Raw genomic sequence first — 21400 nt, 5'->3', positions numbered from 1 at the left:
CAGGACATTAAACAGCCTTCAGTCCACCAGTATTCGTGGGTGGCTCATCGGCAAGAACCTGAATCCCACTTGTTCAACCTGTGTAAGCTCAGTGTGGAGCATATAACAGCAGAAGACATTTTTTTGCTGTTGTTTTTCCCTGTTTTGGCTATTGGTAGGTCGTGCAGGAGATGGGAGGCGGGCTCCCACAGGTGCCTGTGTACTCCAGGACAGTAGGAGGGGTGGCACTTGCATCATGGAAATACAGAGCCAAGCTCTCAGATGGATGTCATCTGCTTGCACAGATGTAAACAGGGGGAAAAAAAACACCAGACCATCAATAACTCACTCCAGAGAGGAACTTTGGCCTGAAACTTATAATTCTCTTCATTTCTTGGCTTCAAAACACTCAGCTTTTTGGCTTGAATGACAGAGGTGGGGTTTTCCTTTCCAATGGAGCAGAGGATCTCAGTCTCTCATTTCTTACTGGTCTGTACTGTTTCAGCTTGCATCTCTTCGGCAACCTTTTTATTTCAGCTGGGCTTTTCTCTGCTTCACAATTTTGTTTCACTTTGAGAAGGAAGGGGCAGGAGGAACTGCAACCCAAGGAGCAAGCAGGTGTGTTTCTCGCTTTTGAAAGTTTTTTCCAGCAGGACAGTTGGATAGCAGATAAATGCCTGTGCTATCTGTGGTGTTTTAAAGGTGACCTGCAAGTGCTTAGGATAAAAATCTGTGAAATGTGTGTGTTATAAACATAAATGTTTGCAGTACTCACCTATCACCTACTCACTGTTGCCTACTGGAGTTCCAAATCATGAGTTTTCGTTTAAGTCCTGCCTGTGCTTCGCTCAGCGTGGCACTGCCCCTGCAGCACCTGAAGGCTGCCCTGCCCTCCTTCCACTGTGAGCACGCAAGAAGCGCGTTGGAAATGCCTCGCCGGATGTGAGCAGCCGTGTGTCTCGCCTCCACCGGTGCTCAGTACCAAGATGCTCAGGAAAATGTGTTAAAGTTCCAGATCAGATAATTTTGCATTCACTTGTAGGATCTTTTTTCTTTTCCCCTCAAACCTAGCAATGACTGCCGTTTGGCTTGGAGTAACGCTCATAACACTTGCATATTTTTCTTGTTTTGTCTCACGGAGCAGAGATATGAGTTTAAAAAAACATATTTAAGACTTTTATTTTTTTTTTGGAGGGTTCTGAGGTTACTACAGAGCTTTGAGCCGGTCACCTGGCTGCTTGCACAGGGGAAGTTTCTGGTGGGTACCAGTCCCCTGCTGTACCTGCAGTGGTGATTCGGTTCCCTCCGGCTGCCGGTGGCCGAGCATCTGTCCTGCTGTGCTCGAGGGCAGGCGCTGGCACCGTCCGGGGCAGGACAGGAGCCAAGCCTGGCTCTGCCGGATGGACGGATGGCAGGTGAAGGCAGCGGAGAGGAGTCTGGGCTGGGATTTCAGAGATGGGTTTCGTTTTGCCTAATTCAGGTATTTTTATTTTACCGTTCTAATTCTGAACTAGTCCACCTCATTTCTGCCTACACGTGGTAGATGCATCCAGGCGGTGATTTACCCGAGGACAGATGTCTACGGTTAAGTCAGACCGTGCTGTCTGAGCTTTCTTCTCTCTGTTGGTGGCAATGGTGGCTTAGTGGCACCCCCCTTTTGAGATATTTTAGACATCTTAGTTTAGATGAAATGTCCTCAGCCTATCTGTCTTAGCCTCTCCTCTCCTTTCTCAAGATTCTGCTCTCTTCATCGGAGTCTTAATTTAATTTTGAGTAGCTGTGTTTGATATTGAGAAGAAAGCTTCAGACGGAAGCTGCTGCAAAGGGTCTGTGTGAGCCTGTGGAGGTGGGAGGGTGTGAACTCCTCATTGCTCTCAATGAGCTGTTAATTCAGAGCGCCCATTTAAATATATTACTGATTATTCTTTGCTTGTGGAGTTGCAGGGGTCATATATCTGCATACTTCTCTAAGCCTTGAATTCCTTCTGTTACTAAAAGGTAGCTAACTCCTAGAAGGTGCACATTGACTGAACTTTGCTTCAGCTTGGTATCAGCTTCTGACACCTCGCGGGTGAGCGCGTGGCCGAACAGGTCAACCTCTGGGAGTGTTACCAGTCCCACACCTTGCTGATTTAAAATGAATTGGGAATGCTTGTGTCGGGGTGCAGGGGGCATTGTAGACAATGTGACTGGCTTTTACTGCTGAATATGGCATGGGGTGTGCATAAGGCATCTCTGGAGATACCAGGATGCTTCTAGAAACGGAGGTTACACATCTGGGGAAATGGGCTGTGTCTTTCTATCTTCAGTTTTGGTTAAAGAACAAAGAGGGAGTTGGAGAAAGAGGAGAATACAGATGAAATGTAGTCTAGGTCTGTTTAGAACAAAATGAGTGTTGTCAAGTTGTAAAGTTTTAGAGAAGTAATTGATTTTAGGGTTTTATTCACTTGCATTCCCAGCATGAGCAGAAAAGGCTTCAGTTGAAGCCTTCATTTCAAGAAAAACTTGTGATTGACCCATGGAACTCATTTCCATGAAGTATATTTGACAAGATTTTAGCAGGTTTGCAATTAAACCTTTTTTTTGGAAAATGAGAAAAGGGGAGATGAAAAAGTCTTGTAAGGAACAAGCATTTCTTCAGCTGCATGGTGCTGTTGAAGAGCTCCTGTAGGCTTTTATCCAGCATTTATCCCAGGTGAGATTCCTGCTCTCTGTAGTTTGTGTTCCCATCCCCTTCTGTAGGCCCCCGTTCAGCAGAAATGTAAATACAAGTTGAATTACGTCTGTTCGGCAGCGCCTGCAGACGTGCGCTGCTGGAAGCGTGTGCCCAAGACTTGCTGGCCGTGGTCAGACGTGCGAACGCGCCTAGGGAGCCGAGGCCGGAGCCCCGGGCTCCTTGTGTCCCTGTCACCACACGGCTGCTCTGGCTGTGTGGCCTGACTGGGTTAGCACATATTAATTAGCAACGTAGCTCCTGACGAGCCGGTTGTTAGTGGGGGTGGCTGTAGGCCGATGCCCAGGTGAGGCCCTGGGTTGATCTCCTGGAGGCCGGCCCAGGCTGGTGGGCTCACCGAGCTGGGCACCGTGCGGGCTCAGTCTGTCGGAAACAGCGTTACCCTGAAGTAACCAAGTCATGAAATTGTTTCAGTGCTGCCAGAACAGGGAGCAGGAGGAAGGGGCCGAGCTTCCCCAGCCCAGCAGCCGCAGGACGGGCCTGCCCGAGGCCTGTGGTAGCTGCCGCTGCCGTGCGGCCGGCGTGGCTGGCCTGGGCTGGGGCTGGAGGCGGTGTGGCCTTGCTTTGCCCTGCGGTCCTTTACGGTAGGGCAGCGCGTGTGCGCGGTCCTCTTAAACCATGCCGATACCCCTGCCAACTGCTGTCAAGTTCTCCGCTTCTGTGCGCCTTTAGGGATGGTGAAATTTCATGTCTTTGTTTTGTCAAGTTTCTAGTAATGCAGATTTGGAGGTGTGGTGTCTGTTTGTAGAGATTTTTGGCACTGCCACAGTCAGTCAGATTGCGTTTTGGACACTTACTAAGAGTGTGAGGGGTAAGCTGTATGTGGGATTTTAATTTTAGCCTCATGGATTCATAAAGTCCGTTACGCTTTCAGGGGTAATGCAGTTATTCTTTTCCCTAGGGCAGTGCTCTAATTTACCTTGTTTTGGTTGCCTTCCTGGCAGGTAGAGCAATTTTAGCGCTCTGCTTATTCTGTTTATCAAATGCTCAGCCACTGAAGTTGTTTGACTGTTCTGGTGGGAGTGCACAGCCTTTGAATCAACAAATACTGAAGGCCTCACTCGGCCAGGTGCCTGCTGCTGAGCACTAGAAACCTCCAGCTGTGATTAGGGAGCCCATTTTTTGCTTTGTTTTGGTGCTGACTTTGCTGAAAGAATTGTTTAAATGGCACTAGCGTGGTCTTCTAAAGACACTTGATACAGGATGAGAAATAAGGGTTGAAAGAGTAGGTGCACAGCTGTTTGCTGCCCCTGCCCAAGATTTCTCAAATAGACAAATAACAGTGAAAGAACACATAGTAGCACTTTACCTTCTCCTAATCAGAGTCGTCGCTACCCAAAGCAAACCCTTGTGCGCCTTATCAGAGCTTTCAGTACACAGAAGGTGGTCTGGGAGCCGTGAGACGGCAGCAGACAGGGCTGCTGACTTGGAGTCGTGCTTGGAGAGCCACTAAATTCCTGCGTGCCGGAGGGGTTGTGCCCCTGCTCTCTTCAGAGCTCACCCAGCTCTGCCTTGCAGCGCCCACGTGGGAGATGACGGCAGCCTGGCTGGGTTTGGTGGGGAACGGTCTGCGTAGCACAAGCGTCCCCTCAGCACACATTGCCCACATTGAACCTCAGGGAGGAGCTACCAAACATTGTCAGGCTTTGAAGACACCTTACAATAAGGTGTTTAGTGCCCAAAACAAGGGGCAGAGTTTTACAAGGCAGGGTCGAGGCTGTCTCCACTTAATCTGTGGTTAGGGTGAGGCTGGGCAGGTCGAGGGCTGAAGGAGGTCATGGAGACCCACCTGGGCCAGCTCTGAGCGCCTGGCTGCAGTTCAGTGTTGGCTGTGCTTTGAGCTGGAGGTCGGATTGGATGGTCTGAGTGTATTGACTGAGTCAAGGCTCTGAAGCTGATGTTGGAAATGTTTGTCTTCAAGTCCCAGATGAGCGTCTAAAAGCAGGTTTGGGGACTAATATAGTAGTTTCAGGTACTAGAATGCATTGGTTTTAGAGGTGACATCTGTGGGTGCTGTTTGTACAGGAATTGGTATCAAAACAGATCTTTGAGGTCAACCGAAGGGTAAGAAAATGAACTGAATGGATGCTTTTAAAAGGGAAAAGTGGAAGCAGTGGTGCAGTGCTGCTGCTCTGCACTCCCCCAGCCCTGCTGGTGTTTGCCTTGATCTGCCCGTACACTCGGAGGCAGGCAGCAAAGTCTGGCACAGCGTGGCTTCAAACCAGGAGCCCAGGAATGTCGGGTTTGACATCCCAAGATCCAGAATCTGGGCTCCTCTTCATGCTTCAGCCTTGCGTAGGGTATTTGCCAGATCAGCAGAGATGTTCAGGATATCGACCTCCGTGAGTGTTTGGGCTTCAAGAGCAGCGTGGAGCGAGATGCTGATACCAGCTTGCTGGTCTGGTGTGCAGAGCTGGCCTTCGGTTTGCCTTCTGGGCTCTGCTATGGGCTAAAATAACTTTGATTCGAGCTGGCTGTAAATCAGTCCTGCCTGCTCTGACAGCCCACCCTGACAAAGCTCTAGCTGGTGGTACTTCTGATGCTTTTCATAACTGTCTGGCCTCTGGAAGGAAAACAGTACGAGGAATCCCTAACAGCAGGTTGATTTAATCATTTTGCTGAACATGCCAGTGAATTGTTATCATCCCTGGTTGCCTGGGGAGCTGCTAGTTTGTCATGCTGGAAACCTTTCTGCAAGTACATGGTGTTCATACTTGGATTCTGTCAGCTCGGGCCTGAAATCTGGTGGGACAAAAGTATTGGAGGGGGAGCATGGGAATATTTGGAAGGGAGAAAAAAAACCTCTTTGCATGGACACTCCAGTTTTATCTGCGAGCGAGCTTTTAATCTGTGAAGACCTTGCTACATTTTAATCATGTAATTGTTTTAGGCTAGAATTGCATTTAACGTGCTTCCCCCCCGTGTTTAATCCGGCTGTTGCCTCTGAAATGACACTGGGAGTCCTGCTCCTGTGCTGCTGCTTCCTGTGAAAGAGTGGTTTTGGGTGGGCAATGGTGCCTGCAGAGCTGTGTCTGCGAGGCAGTTATTCCCTGTGGCCCCTGAGCTGTGCCTGTGCCACAGAAGCGTCCCCGACCAGCTCCACCGGCAGGCCTTCCTTGTGTCAGTCTGGTACTGTGAAGAGCCTTGCCAGAGATGTGAGCGCAAGATCGGGCAGCGTTTTGTTTGACGTGTGAGGTGTTGACATACGGTCCAATAAATGTAGTTATTAGAAAAGCTAAAGATAATATTTACCTTGAAAAATCCATAGTTGGGAATAGAGGGCCACATTGGCAGCTGAGGCAAGTGAGATTGAGTGCCCTGCTTTCAGCTGAGCTGCCCCACTTTTCCCCACCTGAGGATCCAGCCAGGCCAGTCAGGTAGGTAAGTAGGCATCCTGAAAGGATATATGTAGCAGGCGGTGGTTTGGGGAGCCGTTTCCTCTCTGTTAGCCGCTCGAAGTGTGTTTCGATGACCCTTGTGACCCTTTTCTTTCTCCTCCCTTCTCCTTACCCTCCCTCTTTCTCCAGGGTTCAATGCCATGGCTGCAGATGAAAGTGCTACAGAAAAGCAAGTGGGGGAACCAAAAATGGCTGTAGACGGTGAAACCAACGGTTCCTGTGAGCACAGCGAAGCTGGTAGCCACCCAAACCCAGCAAAAAACACTCAGGACAATACGAAAGTGAGCCAGCAGGACTCTAGTACTAAATTAAATAGGATAGCAGAAAATGGCATTTCGGAACGAGATGGTGAGACTGGGAAGCAAAACCATATGAAAGCTAATGACTTCACGCAGACTTCTGTAACAGGGAGCAATGGATATATCCTAACCAAGCAGATGGCACAGGAGCAACCTCTAAGGACTACCAGCACCTTTGCTTCTCTCACCGGCCATGCTGCAAAAACCCTTCCAGGAGGAGCAAGCAAAGGGAGGACTGTGGGCACCTTTTCTCAGATGCAAGCCACGATGCCAGCCAAGCTTGGGGAGGGCAGTAAGGACATGGATGCTAAAAAAGCCACCGCTGCTAACACTGAAGTCAAGGTCCACAGAGCACGGAAGACAATGCCTAAACCCACCCCTAGCCTGGTAATGTATACGCCCAGACGTCAGCGCTGCTGCTGCGATCGGTCTTGGCTTTCTCTGAGCGCGTGAGAGGGATACCTTGCTGCATGGGAGCGCGTGTGATTCCGAGGTGTCCCACTGAGAGGATTGATTTTTTTTTTTTATTCTTTTTATTTTTCTATTTTTATTTTTTCTCTTCCTGCAGAGAGACAGAGGTGTTAAAATAGTCACATGGCCACAATCAGCTCTCTTCCCCATTGTGTTGCTAAATATATAATTGATCAATTACCTTCTCCAGCAGATCTATGAGAGACACTAAATGGCCTTTCTCTCTTGGCTGTGTTGCTCATCAGCCGTTTGCTGAAATCCAGAGCTGCTTGTGAAGCAAATTAGATTTTTTGTAAGTTTGACCCAAAGGAAATTAAGCATAGCGTGTTAACTTGAGGCTTCTCCTAAGCTTGGAAGCTGTCAAGAAGCTGATATGTTAGGCAACTTGATTGCATTGCTTATCATTAAAGTAGTAAACCAGATGATGTTTTCTCCCTCCGTATGTGTTGCCTACAGTAACGCACCTTGTCAGAAACCTTCCCTCCACAACCCTTGGGGGTGGATTTACCATCACTTAATAAAAGAGACATCTGTCTGTTGTTTAGGAGGCAAAAGGAGATTTGAAGTCATCTGGTGCCTGCAAGTAATAGTGGGGGTGAGCAGAAATGGGCCTTCGTTTGTCGTAAACATTGGCCAAGTTGTTCTTTTTTTGGCCGAAGGTAGGGAGGTAGGGAATAGATGCTGGGAACAAGCAGATCTCTTCTGCGAGCACTTGGTCTCCAGCCCTGTGACACTTTATATTTAGCTCCGATGAGCTAGATCCTTCCATCATGCTGTGTCTAACGATGGAGAGAGACCATCATGTACCTAGGTCAAGGAGAGGATTGCTGCGAGCCCTTCTTGGCAGCCTGAGGGGCGCCCAGAAATAAATGGGAAGCTGCTGCAGCTCTGTAAAAGCGGCTGTAACGGGTTGCTGTTAGCTACCAGCATCTTGTGGACAAGCAAAAGGCAAATTATCCTCAGATGTCACCCACATGTTGCAGCACAGCAGTAGTACGATGTAAAGGTCTCAAGAGCTGTGAATCACTGTGGTCTGGAGCAGGGGAAGGGGGAACAACAACAAAAAAAAAAAAGGTTGGTGGCACCTAGCCAGACACAGATGGAGAAAGGTGCCCTCGGCTGCCGCACCACCTGGGACTCCGGAAGCAGGTGGGAGTCCAAAGAGCACATCGAGCCTGCAAACCTCGTGGGCACGCAGCCTCGAGAGCAGGGCAGAAACCACGCCTGCCATGATTTCCCAACCATTCTCCCAAACCGCTAATTTCCCCTCTGACTTCCCCTGATTGCATTTGAATTCTCTCGCTCGCGCGCCCCTGCTGTGTTTTTTGGCTAGCGGCTGGGGAGGCCTCGACGCAGCACACGCGGCCTGATGAAAGTCCTGCGTAAGGCTTCCTCGTCCGAACAAGGCTTTGCAACTGAAACGGCCTCGCAGCTTTCCTCCAGCAGCCTGTTGTGCGCTTAAACGAGGCAGGGCAAAACCCCAAACCCTGGTGGAATTTGACAGGGAGAGATCTCGCGGGGCTGAGCATTTGAAAAAGGCAATTCCCTTCTAAAAGACGACAGCTAGGTTAGGAAGGAGTGTTTTCATCATTCATATTTTATGATACATCAAAAGAATATTTTTGTGCAACCCCTTGGGCTTTAAGGCCTCTCTCTAGAAGGTTGCGTGCAGCGTTGGGGAGTGTTTTGGCATCGCTCCGTTACGCGAGGTGCTGTGGTTGTGGTGGTGATCGCTATTTGCTCGCACAGTAGCAGCGGCTTCAAAAGCCAAAGCCTGCAGTTGTTCAGGCCACTGTAACAAGTGCAGAGCCCGTCCTGTGCAGCCCCAGCCATTTTCCGTGGGGTTAAAATAGGGAAAGAAACAAAGTTCACAAGGAGGTGGTGAGAAGAGGCTGTTCACATGTTTCCCACTCAAGCCTCTGCGTCTGAACCCACTGGGCTCCAAGAATTGATCTCATTCTGCAAGACAATAAAACAGCTGCTTTGTTCAGCCTTCCCGATAATTAGTCCCTAATTTTTCCCTCATTGTCTTTTGAATTTACATATTATTTTCTTTTGAGTAGCGGAGTCCTTCCTCACTGTCATTTTTCTGTCCCGATTATTTCTTTGCTGAGCAGCTTACAAGGGGCTCGTCAGCACGGCGCTGCAATAACTTTCCGTGCACCAGCCTCCACATTCACACCTTTTCCCCTTCAAAAACACTACGAGAGCAGGTGGGTGTACTGCAGGAAGTAAGTTGTGGAAACCACCCAGAATTTCATGTTACAGGACACATGAGTTTTCCTCGTTAATTTTTTGAGAGCATTGCTCTTTTCTTGGTAGACTTCTCTTGCAGACGTGCTGCCTAAGAGAAGGAGAGGAGGGAAAAGGTGTTTTAGTGCCTGCAAAGCATAAACATTTGTTCCCCCTGGCTCATGTAGAAACCCACTGGGGCCAAAAAATTGTTTTCTTCAACCTGATAGCTGCCAGGGGACCTCAGTCGCCTTTTCTGCACATGCAGATTGGCCTTTGAAAGGAAGCAAATAATTTTTTCACGAATTTAACCAGCTTTTTCTCTGTTTAGGATTTGCTTCCTGAACTGGGATCGAAGCTGAATCTGAAACAGGTGACAATTTTAATTGATGTTGTCGCATGTTAAGGGGGTTTTAGAACAGAGATCTCAGAAGGGGTTGAAGCATTGGCTCTGCCCCCTTTCTGATCAGTTGGTGCACTAGCACAAACTGCACCTTTGGACGAATTTCTTCCATTCCTTCTTAATCCGTTTACAACTCTGTTAAGAAAGCAAAAGTTTCCAGGATGAGACAGCAGACTGAAAGGGAAGTGTGCGTGTGTGTCCTGAGCTTTGCGGAGGCCCCTCCTGCTCAGAAACTGCAGTTGCTGCATTTATCTTCACTGAGACGTGTCTGGGAGGAATGAATAAAGGATCTAGGCGGTGAAAGCATCCCATAGTTGTCTCTTGAGATAGGAGGAGCAGCTGAGTTGGGAATCCCAGGTTCTGTTCCCAGTCATTGCGTGGTGACCACGAGGCCGTAGCCAGAGGTGCGTCTTTGGTGGTATTTTTCCTGTGCTGTGTGGAGAACCAGGTCGGGGGGACCGAGCTCCCAGAAGAAAGAGTGAAATTAATCCGTTTCACAACGTGAGCCCAAACTGCGGGTACCAGTTCAACTGGGGGCCTGGGCAGGAAGGAGGAGCACGGAGTAGAAGCTGCTGGGCTTATGTGGGTTATTTCTGCTGTCTGCCACTTCTGGGGCTGATCCTGGGGCTGGTCGGCTGCTTGCTCTCTGTGCACACAGGTGTTGCTGTCGTTGTAAGGCCTGGTTTTCTGCGTCCGTGCCCAGCAGCGCCGCGCTGACGTGGGCTGTGGGCTGCCAGCAGGGCTCCTGGCCTCAGAACCTCTTCTCTCGGGGCCAGGCAGGTGGCAGCTGGTGGTCTGCAAGCACCTGGGACTGCTCAGCGGGCTCCAACCCTCTAAACAAAGGGCAGGTCCTAACCGAGATGGTGTTGGGGTATTGCCTCCTTGAGAGACGATAAAAAAAAATAAGAAAAAGAAGAGTAAAGGGGCACAGTGAAATAACGCTCTCCATCTGATTTGAAGAGCTGCTGTTGGCTCTTCTGGACCTGGAAGGAGCTCCCATGGAAGGTCCTCTCCTGGCGCTCAGGGCGGTGTGTATGTGCTGGAGGTGTGAGGTCCAGGAGTGTGAGCCTGGCCGTGCTCAGATGTCCCGTGCAGGGAATCTTTTAGGAGTGAAGAGGCCGCAGGCTGCCGCTGACGTAGGGCTTCTTACTTAGATGGGTTACCGCGGGGAGCTAGAAAGTGGATTTGTGCAGTGCTTTTGCCTCGTTTTCAGCTGGATGTGCTGGTGCTGTGCCTGCACTGCTGGCTGCTGCCGTCGCGGTCAAGTCACAGCGGGGTCGCGCTTCCAGTGGGTGCGTGCTCAACCTGCAGCTGAAAGGGCGTTACGGGGTGGATCGGTCGTGCATCTTGTCTGATCAATGTTCTTGGTGCTCCACGGCGAGGCTTAGGCAGCTGTCAGGATTCCCCAGCAGCGGCTGTAAGACTCTGTGCTGAAAACTGCAACTCCGCAGCACCGGTGGAGGGAGCGGAAAGCAGCGCTGCCACAGCTCCTCCAGGCGCTGTCATCTGCTTGTGAGACATTTTTTATAGCGGACACCGGTGTTTCTTGCTTAAATATCGTCCCCCGGGCTGTGAGAGCCCCTGGGACGCCGGTGCTTTGCGGAGTTCAAAGGCAGCGCGTGGGTGCGCGGCTCGTTCCCCTCCGCTGACGGATGCAGAGGCGCTCGCGCCCTGACAGCTGCCTCGCTGCCCCGTGGCAGCGGTGCTGAGTGCAGTCCTCCAGCTATTTGGCTTCGGCTGCAAGCTCGTGCCGTGCTGGAGATGAGAGGGGAAATACGACAGCTCCCACGGGCGCGCAGGGGCCGGCGCTGGGTGCCGAGCGCGAGCGGCAGCCTGGGGAGCGCGCCGGTGGCGTCGCAGCAGCGCGTGGCCGTGCTCCCAGCCCAGCTCCTCCTCGGTCGCTGCTCGCTCGCTTCGGGAACGAAAGAGCCCCTAATTGCGGGGCTGTGGGAAGAATGCCGCGTGCGGTCTGTCGAAGCAACACGGGCTTTAATTAGGAAGGGTTTGTTTGTTCTTATTTTTTTGCTTCTGGGGAAGACAAAGCAGGATATTCCGTCTTTGCCATTTTTAGTAACTTCTCCCGACTGCTGGAGGGGATTTCTGCGCCAGTGATAGAAACGTGGTTGATCACATTACAGTGTAGAAATCACTTGGATATGATTTTCATCAACACACAAAATGATGTGTTCTTGTCCCAATTTAAGCAGATTTCTTGACCGTTTTTCTCACAGTGGCATCAAATATATTTGTGGTCCCTTTTTTTTTTTTTTTTTTTTTCTTCCCTGTTTCCAGAGACAGACATCTCTGGAAACGTTGCCCTGAGCCCCGGGATAGCTGCTGCTGTTTCTTGCCTATCCCTTGCGATGCCCAGCAAGAAATAGTGACTTCACAGCCTGTTGCACGGGATCGGCTGATGCCACGTGAGAAGCTGCAAGAAACACAGGCGGTAGCAACACACCCAGTTTCTTTCCTTCTCGTTTTTGGTCCTTTCTTGCCTGTTGGTGGCATACACACGTGTGGTGCCTTCGACAGCGTGGGGACCGTGGAGATCAAACCGTGGCCTGGGGCTGCCTGCCACTGTCCTCCGAGAGGTGATGGGAAGCTGAAAGCAGAACTCCGCTCACCCGTTAAAAAATTCAGTGTAATTGGGGAAAAGAAAGAAAAACACCCCGGCCTTATTGGGCAGGGATAACAGAGCAGTGGAGTAAGTTTAGTGTCAGCAGTCGTGTTTCTTGCCTGGAGTTCGGCTGTCTGCAGTGCAGCCCACGCGGGGGTTAGGTGAAGGCACCTCTGCTCTCGAGCGCTGGTTGGTTTAAGTGAAAGCAGCTGATCTTCATCCAGTTTCAGAGCGTAGTGGTTTATTTTGCTAAAAATGCGTCTGGAAGCGTGCGCACCCACGTTGGTGCTCTCAGCAGGTCAGGCGGTGCCCAGCAGCCCCTGGAAGCCAGGCGTCGCTTTGCTGGCACGCTCGCTGCTGGTGCGGGCTGCAGGGCGGCCAGCCGGGCGTTTTCCGCCCTGAGCAGGGAGACACGAAGAGGAGGAGCCGGGATCTTCAGCAGTCGAAGCGGGAACGTGTTAGGATTTGTCATGGCAAACTGGATGAGGAGATGCTGACTGCGATCAGCTCGGAGGGGCTAACTGAAGTGCTCTTTGCAGCCCCCGTGTTTGTACTCGGCTGCCGTTAGCCTCACTCTCACCTCCTCTGCCAGGCTGGGAAAAGGTAAGAGAAGCTCTAAGCCAAGAGGCAAGAGTTGGCTTGGGTGGCTGCTGGGCTGCAAGCAGTTTTATGGACCCCTGCTTGGTGCTCTGCCTCGTGCTAGGAGCAGGGAGGGTGGGGGGAACCCGTCCGTCCGTTGTGACAGTGGAAGAAAGCAGCACGTGGCAGGAGCGTGAATTGCAGTCAGCTGTGGCAGTGACCAAGTAGCTCATGGGGCTGGAGCTGGGGCTTGCCAGCCCTGGGCTGGGCCAGCAGGAGCTGCTCTGCCTTGTCCCCCTGTTCCCCAGGGGAAACCTTCACCTGGGGGCTGCCTCCGACAGCCTTTCCCTAGCAGAAACCATGTCGGAGCAGTTGCAGAAGTCCTCTGGTCGTGCTGGGGGCGTGCAGGCAGACCTGTGAGCTTTGCCTTCCAGTGGATCGCTGTAATATTTTGCTTCTGTTTTGCTTTGAAGGGACTCTGCTGTGCCCCCAGTAGCCCAGCATCCCAGCTCCCAGGCCCAGGGTCTGTCTTCTGCCTTCGCCTCTTTTATTTGCACCTTCCAGCTCTCCTCTGCTGCGAGGGGCCGGGGTGTAAATGCCGGTGAAGGATACAGAACAAGGAAGGGCCCGCTGAACCCGCTGTCCGCCAGCCTGCTGTGGTTTTAAGGAAGAAGAGATTTCCCAGCGGAGCAGCGCTAGATTAGCAAAGCTTCTTTTCTGGGAGTGTTCAGATCTGGAGCAGACAGAGCAGAGCAGTGTTAAGGGCTTGGTGTAAGAGAGCGGGAGGGACTGTGCCTACAGGCTGGAGCTAGGGAACTGGCAGAATGCAGAGACTTGAGAAACAGGAAAAGAATAAAGTTGAATCCACTAAACACTCTTAATAATAGTGCTGGAAGGTGAAAATTTAATGAGAACAGCAAAGATACAGCTGTTCCATCTGGTGAAGAACGAAGGAAGATGGTGAGAAAGCTGAGTATGTACTGAGCATGAATGCATTCAAATCTTTGCTGACCTTTTTTATTACAGTCCTTAGGTCTAGGATCTGATTTGTTTCTATATAAAACATATATATAATGTATGTTTTACTGCTGGCCTGCTCAGCTTCCTGTGCTGTCAGGCTTCCTGAGAGATCTGGTCACCTCTCTGCAGAAATTCTCCTTCTGTCACGTTGCTGCATATGGCTCCAAGCAATGATGCAGATCGCACAAGGCTTAATTTGGTTTTTAGAACTGTTTTACCAGAATTGCCACGAAAAAGTCGCATTGAACAGTTGTCACGCAGCCCCATTGAAGATGCGTAATTTATTTCCATATTCTAATTACAGGGAGAGAGAAAAACCCCAAGCTAATAACATGCTACTTCTTCATTTCAAACTTGCTTGTGTTCTGCCAAAGCAGTCTGGTGTGGTTTGGATGTGAATTCTTAATGTTTGGGGGTAACAGCAGGCTTCTGAGACCAGCTGCAAGAACCTGCACTTAAAGGACAAAGAGTGCGGCTCTTGTGTACGCTCCTTTAGCTGCAGGCAGCTCCGCGTCAGATCTGCCTCTCCCAAGCTCATTTTTCTAATTTTAAGTTAAATATGGAAAGCAGTGGATGTTCCGGGGGACTTGGGAATTCTCAGAATAATCCCGTATCCAAGAGTTAACGTTAACCTTTCGATCTATAAACTAGGGACTTTGAAGAGGTATAAATAGTATTGTTGAGACTATTATTGGCACGCTGTGCCCAGCACTCCTGACGTACTCGTTGTAAGGGGCAGAACAACTGGGAGCAGTCTTAGGAGTGATCCAATGTCCAGAAAATGATCCTACAGGCACTTCACTTGCTCGTTCTTTTAAACTTACTGAAGAGAAAGTTTAAAAAAAATTTACATGATCATGGTCTATAAGTGTCTTCTTGGAGTGAGAGTTTCTGATGATACAGGGTTTTTTAATTTAGTGGGAAAAGGGTAATGCATGTAATTATTTGACAGTGAGAGCAATTAAGCATTGGGACAGCGTATCAAAGGATATGGTGGATTTGTCGTCTCTGAAATCGTTAATCCAGGACTAGATGCCTTTCAAGAAAAGCCGTGGTAATTCAGCCAGAAGTTATGGGCTTGATGCAGGAATCATTGGAACTTTGATGGCCTCTCTTTATTCAGGCCCTTTTTGATGATCGTTATAGCTCTGCTGGCTGTGAGCAGTCCCTTGCTCTCTGCCAGCAGTGCGCCCGTGGCAGAGCCATGGTTAGGAGCATCGGTCGCTTCCCCATTTGTTCACAAGGTCACGCGTTACTTGAAAGCGGTGTCTGGGAGTACCTATATGAACCTGAACTGTAAAAAGTGGGTTTTTTTTTTTGCTTGCTGCTTCTTTTCTTCCTTTTCTTTTGCGTGGCTTCCTCTTTCTGTTTTGGCATTTCGGCTGTTTCTTCAGAAGTCCCGTAGGAGAAGCGTTTTCCTGCAGGAGGAGCAGCACTACAGCATTGCCATCGCAGTGCCTGTCATCTGCTAACCCTGCCCTTGGCTTTCTGGAGCACCTCCTCCAAACCTGCCTTCTGCTCGACAGTTGCGTGGACAGGCGTAGGGAGGGACATGGATGTGGCTATAGGTCATCTGTTAAGTATGGAGGAGGGCAAATGCAGTGTGAAATGGGAAAGGAGTGGCAGCGCTTACCCCTGGCTGCCGTTGGGGGCCCGGTGGACACGCAGCCGTAGCCGTCCTGGGTGCTTTGTTTGAGTGTGAGCTCAGATCAGAGTGTGCGCAAGCTGCCCTGGGGCCTGGGAGCCCGCGGTGATGTGGGGTATGGGAACAACTCCAGAATCCTCTCGAGCCTTGCCAGCTCTCCGCAGGAGCTTATAACTTGCTCGGCGTTTTGTGTCGCAACAGCCAGACCGGCCCTGCCCGAGCTGGCCTCCCTAATTCAGGGGAAGCTTGGGCAGGTCTTGGCTAGGGCAGTGCTGTGGCTGGACGTGCGGTGTCAGGCCAGTCCTTCCTTGCCTTTGTTTCGCTCTGTGCTCGGCTAGCGGGTGTGAGCCCGTGGCTTTGCTGAGGCTTTAGTAGCGTGCCAGGTGGTGGCCAGGAGGACGGGTCCCTTCCCGTGCTGCCCGCTCCTCCACATCATCTCTGCAAGGCTCAGATCCTGGTACCTGCAGGGATGTGCCAGCCACGCTCCGGCTGTGTTTCAGGGAATGGGCGTCTTTGTTGCGTTTGTTCGTCTTCTCCAGAGCCAACCAAACGCCTGCGCAAACAGTGTCTGGTGCTTGTCGTCATCTGCGCTGTGCAGAGAGCTGCCGTCTCTGCGATGCAGTCCTTCACCTTCGCAGGGAACAGCCTTCACCGAGCGAAGGAGCAGCAGCCTGAGTGTGTTTTGCAGTCTTTAGGCAAAGTAAAGTTGTTTGCTAGAGGAGGGGCCGAGTGCTTTTGCTTTGAGTGCATGGTCAAATGCAGGTGGTTATGCTAGAAAGAAAGGGATTAAATTTGTCTTTCTAATTTCTTTAAATACAGAGGCTCAGTGTAACTTCATTTTGTTTTTCAGCATGCAAGTAAAGACCCCAAAGATGGGAGAGACAGCAGAGATCAAAAAGAATCTAAGGAGGAAGGCAACAAAAATGTTCTGGAGTTTGGGAAGCCGTTGCCCTTGCCCTCTCTCCCGGGCCTTCACCAGTCACTACCTCAGAACCAGAGCTATGTGGCCACCACGAAGTCGCAGACGGGTAAAAAGGACAGAGTTAAAATCCCTGGCAGCACCCGCCTCCCAGACGTGTGTGTGAGTCCGAGTGCGTGGGCTGAGGCAGGTTAGCAAGGACGGACACCCCTGTTAGTCCTTCTCAGTGCTGAATATCCTTGAGGGTTTCCTTGCCCGCTGGCACCAGTAGGGCTGTAGCTGGGGGCCGTGTTTTAACAGACGCCTTTCATCTGTCCACCTGTGTGCAGCTGGCCCTGGCACTGCATGATGCGTGTGTCCTCTGGACTCCATGTAGTCGCCCGTGGGTGTTGCACATGCGGGGTTTATCCTTGCAGACCCCTGTTGAAGTGGGCTCGGAAGTGAAGCTCGCTCCCTGGGGAGCGCTGTGCTGTCCTTCTTGGGACCCGGTCACCGGGTGCAGGTCCGTGGAGGGATGGGGTGGAAGGCAGCGGTAGTTCTGATCAAGGGGCTGAGCCTCAGGTTGGTGGGCGAGCTCGCCAGGGTCCGGCACCTTGTGCTTCTGCTCCCTGTGGGGAGGTGGTTGGGCTGCGACAGGCACCGCCAGGCCAGGGATCGCCGCTGCTGAAACCTCACTGCGATGCTCTGCAGCTGTTTCTGAGGGACTTTGTCAATGTGAGAGCTGCTCCCCGTGAGGTACAGTAGTGTAGATAACGTGCTTTGGCTTAGCGGAAAGTTTTTGAAAGGATTCTTCATAGCTTTTGGTGAAACTTCATCACAGTGAGAGACGAGGAAATGTTTGCAAGGAGCAGCCTGTACGGCTGCCGGTACTGGTGCCGGAGCTGGCTGGTTCCTGCTGTCTGCTGTTAAAAGAGCTGGTGCTAGGCGAGCTTCTGATGTGCATCCACCAAAGACAGCAGCAGGAGGAGAGGAGCGATGGCTGGCTTCATTAGAAGGCCAGGAGGGAGACTCAACAAATTAAGACCCGATCAAAGCAGTGAAAGGAATCAAACAAACTTCCATGGCAGGTGTGAAATGAGGTTAAACGGCAAACAGCTCTTTATTTAAGATTCCTTTTCCCTCTGTGTTCTTTAGTTATTATTTGATCGCTTTTGTTGTAAGTCAGTATTATTAGCCTTGCAGTATCTATTTGAGCAAGTTGGATTCTATTCAGCCTCCTACGGCATCAGCAATACTGCCAAACGCAGGCTAATTTAAGGATTTGATGTTATGTGTGGTGATGTAGGGGCCAGAAGGAACATGGAGAGGATACTCAGAATTTGGGTGAGTTTGCAGCACTGGCAAAAAGCTCTTTGTGTGTTTGCACGTATGCGTGTGTCATCATTTAGTTGAATTGTAAACAAATTAGTTGGAGTGGGAAGCCTTTTTTCTCAGATCATGCCCTCAAATATGGTTTCCCACATTACAGCCTCCACTTTCTTCCCCTTCTTTTCATTTCTGAACGAACTTTGGGTTTATTTTGCTTTTTTTGCAGCTGCTGCAGTATCTCGGAAGAAAAAACGGAGAATGGGAACCTATAGCCTGGTTCCCAAGAAAAAGACCAAAGTGTTAAAACAGAGAACAATGATTGAGATGTTTAAGAGCATAACTCATTCCTCTGCGGGTGCCAAGGTGAGGGGTGCGCTGAGCCTTCTGGGCACTTGTCCTGGCCCCTTGTCCTGGCACACCAACCCCATGGGTAGGTGTGGGAACATGCTGGCTCGTTGCCGCCAGCATCTTCTGTTCTGAGACTGCATCTCTCTGGTGACAGCATCCTGCTCGCAGCAGCCTCGCTGCTTTGAAAATGGCTTTTTGAGGGTGGCTGTTCAGATACCAGCTCTTAAACATTTCCAGTGAATGTTTCCTTTCTGTCCTGTGAGTGCTGTGGAACTGGAGAGTTTTCAAGCCTACGCTGTGCGGTAACCTTTCTGTTTTGGAGTCCTCAAGGTTGCTGCCTAGCGTTGCTTGAGGCCGGAAGGCAAAACAAGCAGTTACTTAAAAACAGACCTTAGACTAGGATTCCCTCCTGATCAGCTTCTGCTTTTGCTGCAGTTTGGGCCCTGAAGTTTTGGTCTTTGAGCACTACGGGTTCATGGAGCGGGGTAAAAAATTCCTCGCTCTGGTTTAACGTCCCTTTGCATTCCCTAGAAACCTTCTTTGCGCCCTTGGTATTCCACGGCGGAGCTGCCCTCCCATGTTTAAATGAGGCTGCGTGGGCCGGCCGAAAGCTCCTGACCAGCAGCCCTCCCCGTAACGCCTCGTGCAGCCACATGAGGCTAGAATGACTCCTCGTGGTGTCTCGTTCCCCAGATTGACAGGGTTAGGTGGCACATGGCAGGCGCTGGGGCTGGCTTTGCTGGCAGCGTTTAAGAGCTCTGGAGGGACATCAAGCCAGCTTTCCCCTGGCAGCTGTAACCCTTCTAACACAGAGGCGGTCTGGGATGGGTTCAGCTGCTCTGTGCTATGAATTGATGTTGTCTTTGTGGCTCATGTGCTTGGACAACTTCCAGAGTGAAAAGGACCTAGGTGATGTCAGCCCTCATGTGAATGGGGAAAGCATAGATGTAGACTCTGAAGAGGAAGACTCTGATGAGTTAGAAGAGGAGGATGATCACGGAGCAGAACAGGCAGCTGCATTTCCTGCAGATGATAACAGGACCTCTAAAGACAGCGCGTCTGACGCAGACAATGCCAGAAAGGTATTCACATGCCCCGTGCAGGACTTAGAGCGGGACGGGACACTGCTTACACCCATGGGATAGGAGTGGCGTCAGTTGAGGCAATTTCTAGGATTTTTTTAGTCTGCAAGGTGGCAGAAAGCTCAGCGGTGGAAGTGAGGCTTTTGATGACCACTTCCTGCTCCCTCTTTCCCCCGTGAGAGTCTCTCACCTACCCTCCTGTTTCAGCCTTGCTATGTAATGCGCTGTGGTCTGGTGCATGTGCAGGACCCCCACGACACTTAGTTATGTTACTCACCAAACCAGTAAGAGATGTCTTCCTACCCTTGCTTGTTACAGGCCGGTAAAGCACTAAAATTGGTTTAGTTAACTTCTCCCAAATCACGCTGCGTAGTGTAGGTATGAGGCTGTTTCTCGATAATCAGAGAAATTGAGATTTGGTTTGAAAACTTTCTTCTGGAGTTGGATTTTTTTTTTTTCTCTTGTACTATCCTGATGGGTGAACCATGATGTGCATTAACAGCCTTGGAGGTCTTGTCCTGGAGAGGAAACGGTGTTAGTGCACACATGGGCGGCAGGGTGATGGGGGGTGCTGTGCTCTGGGGGGCCTGACGTGACTGACTCTTTCTGTTCTTGGGCAAATGGTGGCTGCAGATGGATGATGGCGAGTCTGAGGAGGAGCAAGAGTCTGGAGAATCTGTGGAGGAGGAGGAAGATGGAGATGAGTCTGACTTGGTAAGCCGGGCTGCTGATTGCATCTGAAAGCCTTTGTCCTGCTGATAATAATTTCCCCTTTGCACTGCTGCCAGAAAGAGAGAGCAGCGGTGTAGTTTCAGGTCTCTTTGACAAAACTCACTCGCTGGAGCCACCCACACACACAGTATTGTTTTCCACAAGGTGCTTAACCATGATCTGTGATACAATTAATTGCTTTCTGATGCTAATTAATGGGCTTTTATTTGTTGTTTTCAACAAGGTGTTGACTGCTTTTAATCGTTTGAATGTTAGTAGAAATATTTAAGGGTGCTTACATTCTTTGGAGGCAGACTTGGCAAGTGGTGGGAGCCGGCAGTGTTTTCTTAGCAAGCTGAAGCTCAGCCTGCATCTTCAGAGTCCAGGTGGAGTTCTTCACAAATCCGATGGGCCAGCCACTGCCCAAATTCACGCCTATCTGACATGTCACCTCACTACCACATGAGCTGGCAGCCCTTACCGGGGAGGTGTACAAACAGCACACAGACAGACAGTGCTAAAGCAAGATTTTCACCAGCTGGTGGTGATTTTTACTTTTTGTTTTTCAGATGGCTGGTGAAGGTAACCTGATACTTTCTTGTTTTTGAAATTGCTGTTCACTGGTTGTCTGTCTCCCCACCCTCCCTTTTACTTTAAAAATTGTGCTCCCTTTTCGCAGCATCTCATGTTGAGGAGCCAGCATTTAAGGCACCCCACTTCTTCAGTCACCTTGAGAAAATTATTGACTTCATTGTCTTGATGGTTTGGGCTGAAGGTAGAAGTAACTATACCAGATGAATTGGTGAAACTCTGAAGAATCTTGTTCCTTCTTCTCTGACACTCCGAGAGCCAGAGAGGACTAGGCAGGAGGAACTGTGTGGCCTGTGCCCTTCACGGGGCAGCCAAGGCACGTTTGCAGTGCTGGCTCAAGCCAAGGGTTGAGCTTGCATTCAAGTCTGAACACCCGAGTCATATCTACACATCCTAGACTGTGGCTTTTGCTGTGCTCATATCTGGTGAGTCAGTCAGCAACCCAGACAGGGACTGGCTCAAACGCAAACCTCTCACCCACGAGCGGTGTGACGCAACCGCTGTAAGCCACGTGGCGAGGCAAAGGCGAGCCCGTGCTCGGGCACGGGTATCCTCAGGGCAGTGCAGACAGCGCCGCGGAGCTGCCCGGGAGCCAGCGCTCAGCACCACCTTTGCCCGGCTGTACTCACCGTGCAGCACCGGTTTCCTGTTGAAGTAGGCCATGAAGGTAGGGCCTGATCCAGCCTCCGCTGAAGGCAGCAGCAGCTTTTTTATAGGCTTTGGTGGGAGACGGTTAGCTCTCAGGAGCCGGCTGTTTCAGTCTGAACACGAATTTTATGGCTGGAGCTTTGAACATGGGTTACAGGGTTGGGGTGCCCGGTTCCCTGTTCTGATGTTGACTTTGAAAACCCACCCCAGGCAACTGTATTTCCTGCATTTAAAAGAAACATACAAAAACCCCAAACCCTGTCTAGATTCATACATGCCTGAAGATTGCTGCATGATTAGGCTATGCTGACGTGATACCCAGTACCTTGCTCAGGGAGGGGGCCTGTCTGCTGTTGTAGGGTTAAACTCCCCAAGGTCTGTCCCAACCCTGTTAAGCTGGCTCTTTTAGGTACAAG

At 50.6% G+C, this 21400-nt stretch overlaps 1 protein-coding gene across 11 annotated transcripts in view; it reads left to right on the top strand.

Moving 5' to 3' along the window:
- EHMT1 (euchromatic histone lysine methyltransferase 1) overlaps window positions 1–21400 on the top strand; it is a 115602-nt gene that overhangs the window by 57783 nt on the left and 36419 nt on the right. For 8 of the 11 annotated variants that reach the window (XM_066980954.1, XM_066980959.1, XM_066980957.1 and 5 more), the window contains 6 exons: window positions 6241–6797; window positions 9445–9486; window positions 16228–16405; window positions 17831–17967; window positions 18846–19034; window positions 19668–19748. In XM_066980954.1, the coding sequence (XP_066837055.1) occupies window positions 6241–6797; window positions 9445–9486; window positions 16228–16405; window positions 17831–17967; window positions 18846–19034; window positions 19668–19748 (1184 nt within the window). The remainder of the gene's footprint in view (window positions 1–6240; window positions 6798–9444; window positions 9487–16227; window positions 16406–17830; window positions 17968–18845; window positions 19035–19667; window positions 19749–21400) is intronic. The other 3 variants (XM_048051569.2, XM_013182794.3, XM_066980961.1) reach the window with 2 other exon arrangements.

This window comes from Anser cygnoides, chromosome 20, assembly GCF_040182565.1.
Source record: "Anser cygnoides isolate HZ-2024a breed goose chromosome 20, Taihu_goose_T2T_genome, whole genome shotgun sequence".
NCBI classification, from domain to species: domain Eukaryota; kingdom Metazoa; phylum Chordata; class Aves; order Anseriformes; family Anatidae; genus Anser; species Anser cygnoides.
This window is presented reverse-complemented; position numbering and strand designations above follow the sequence as displayed.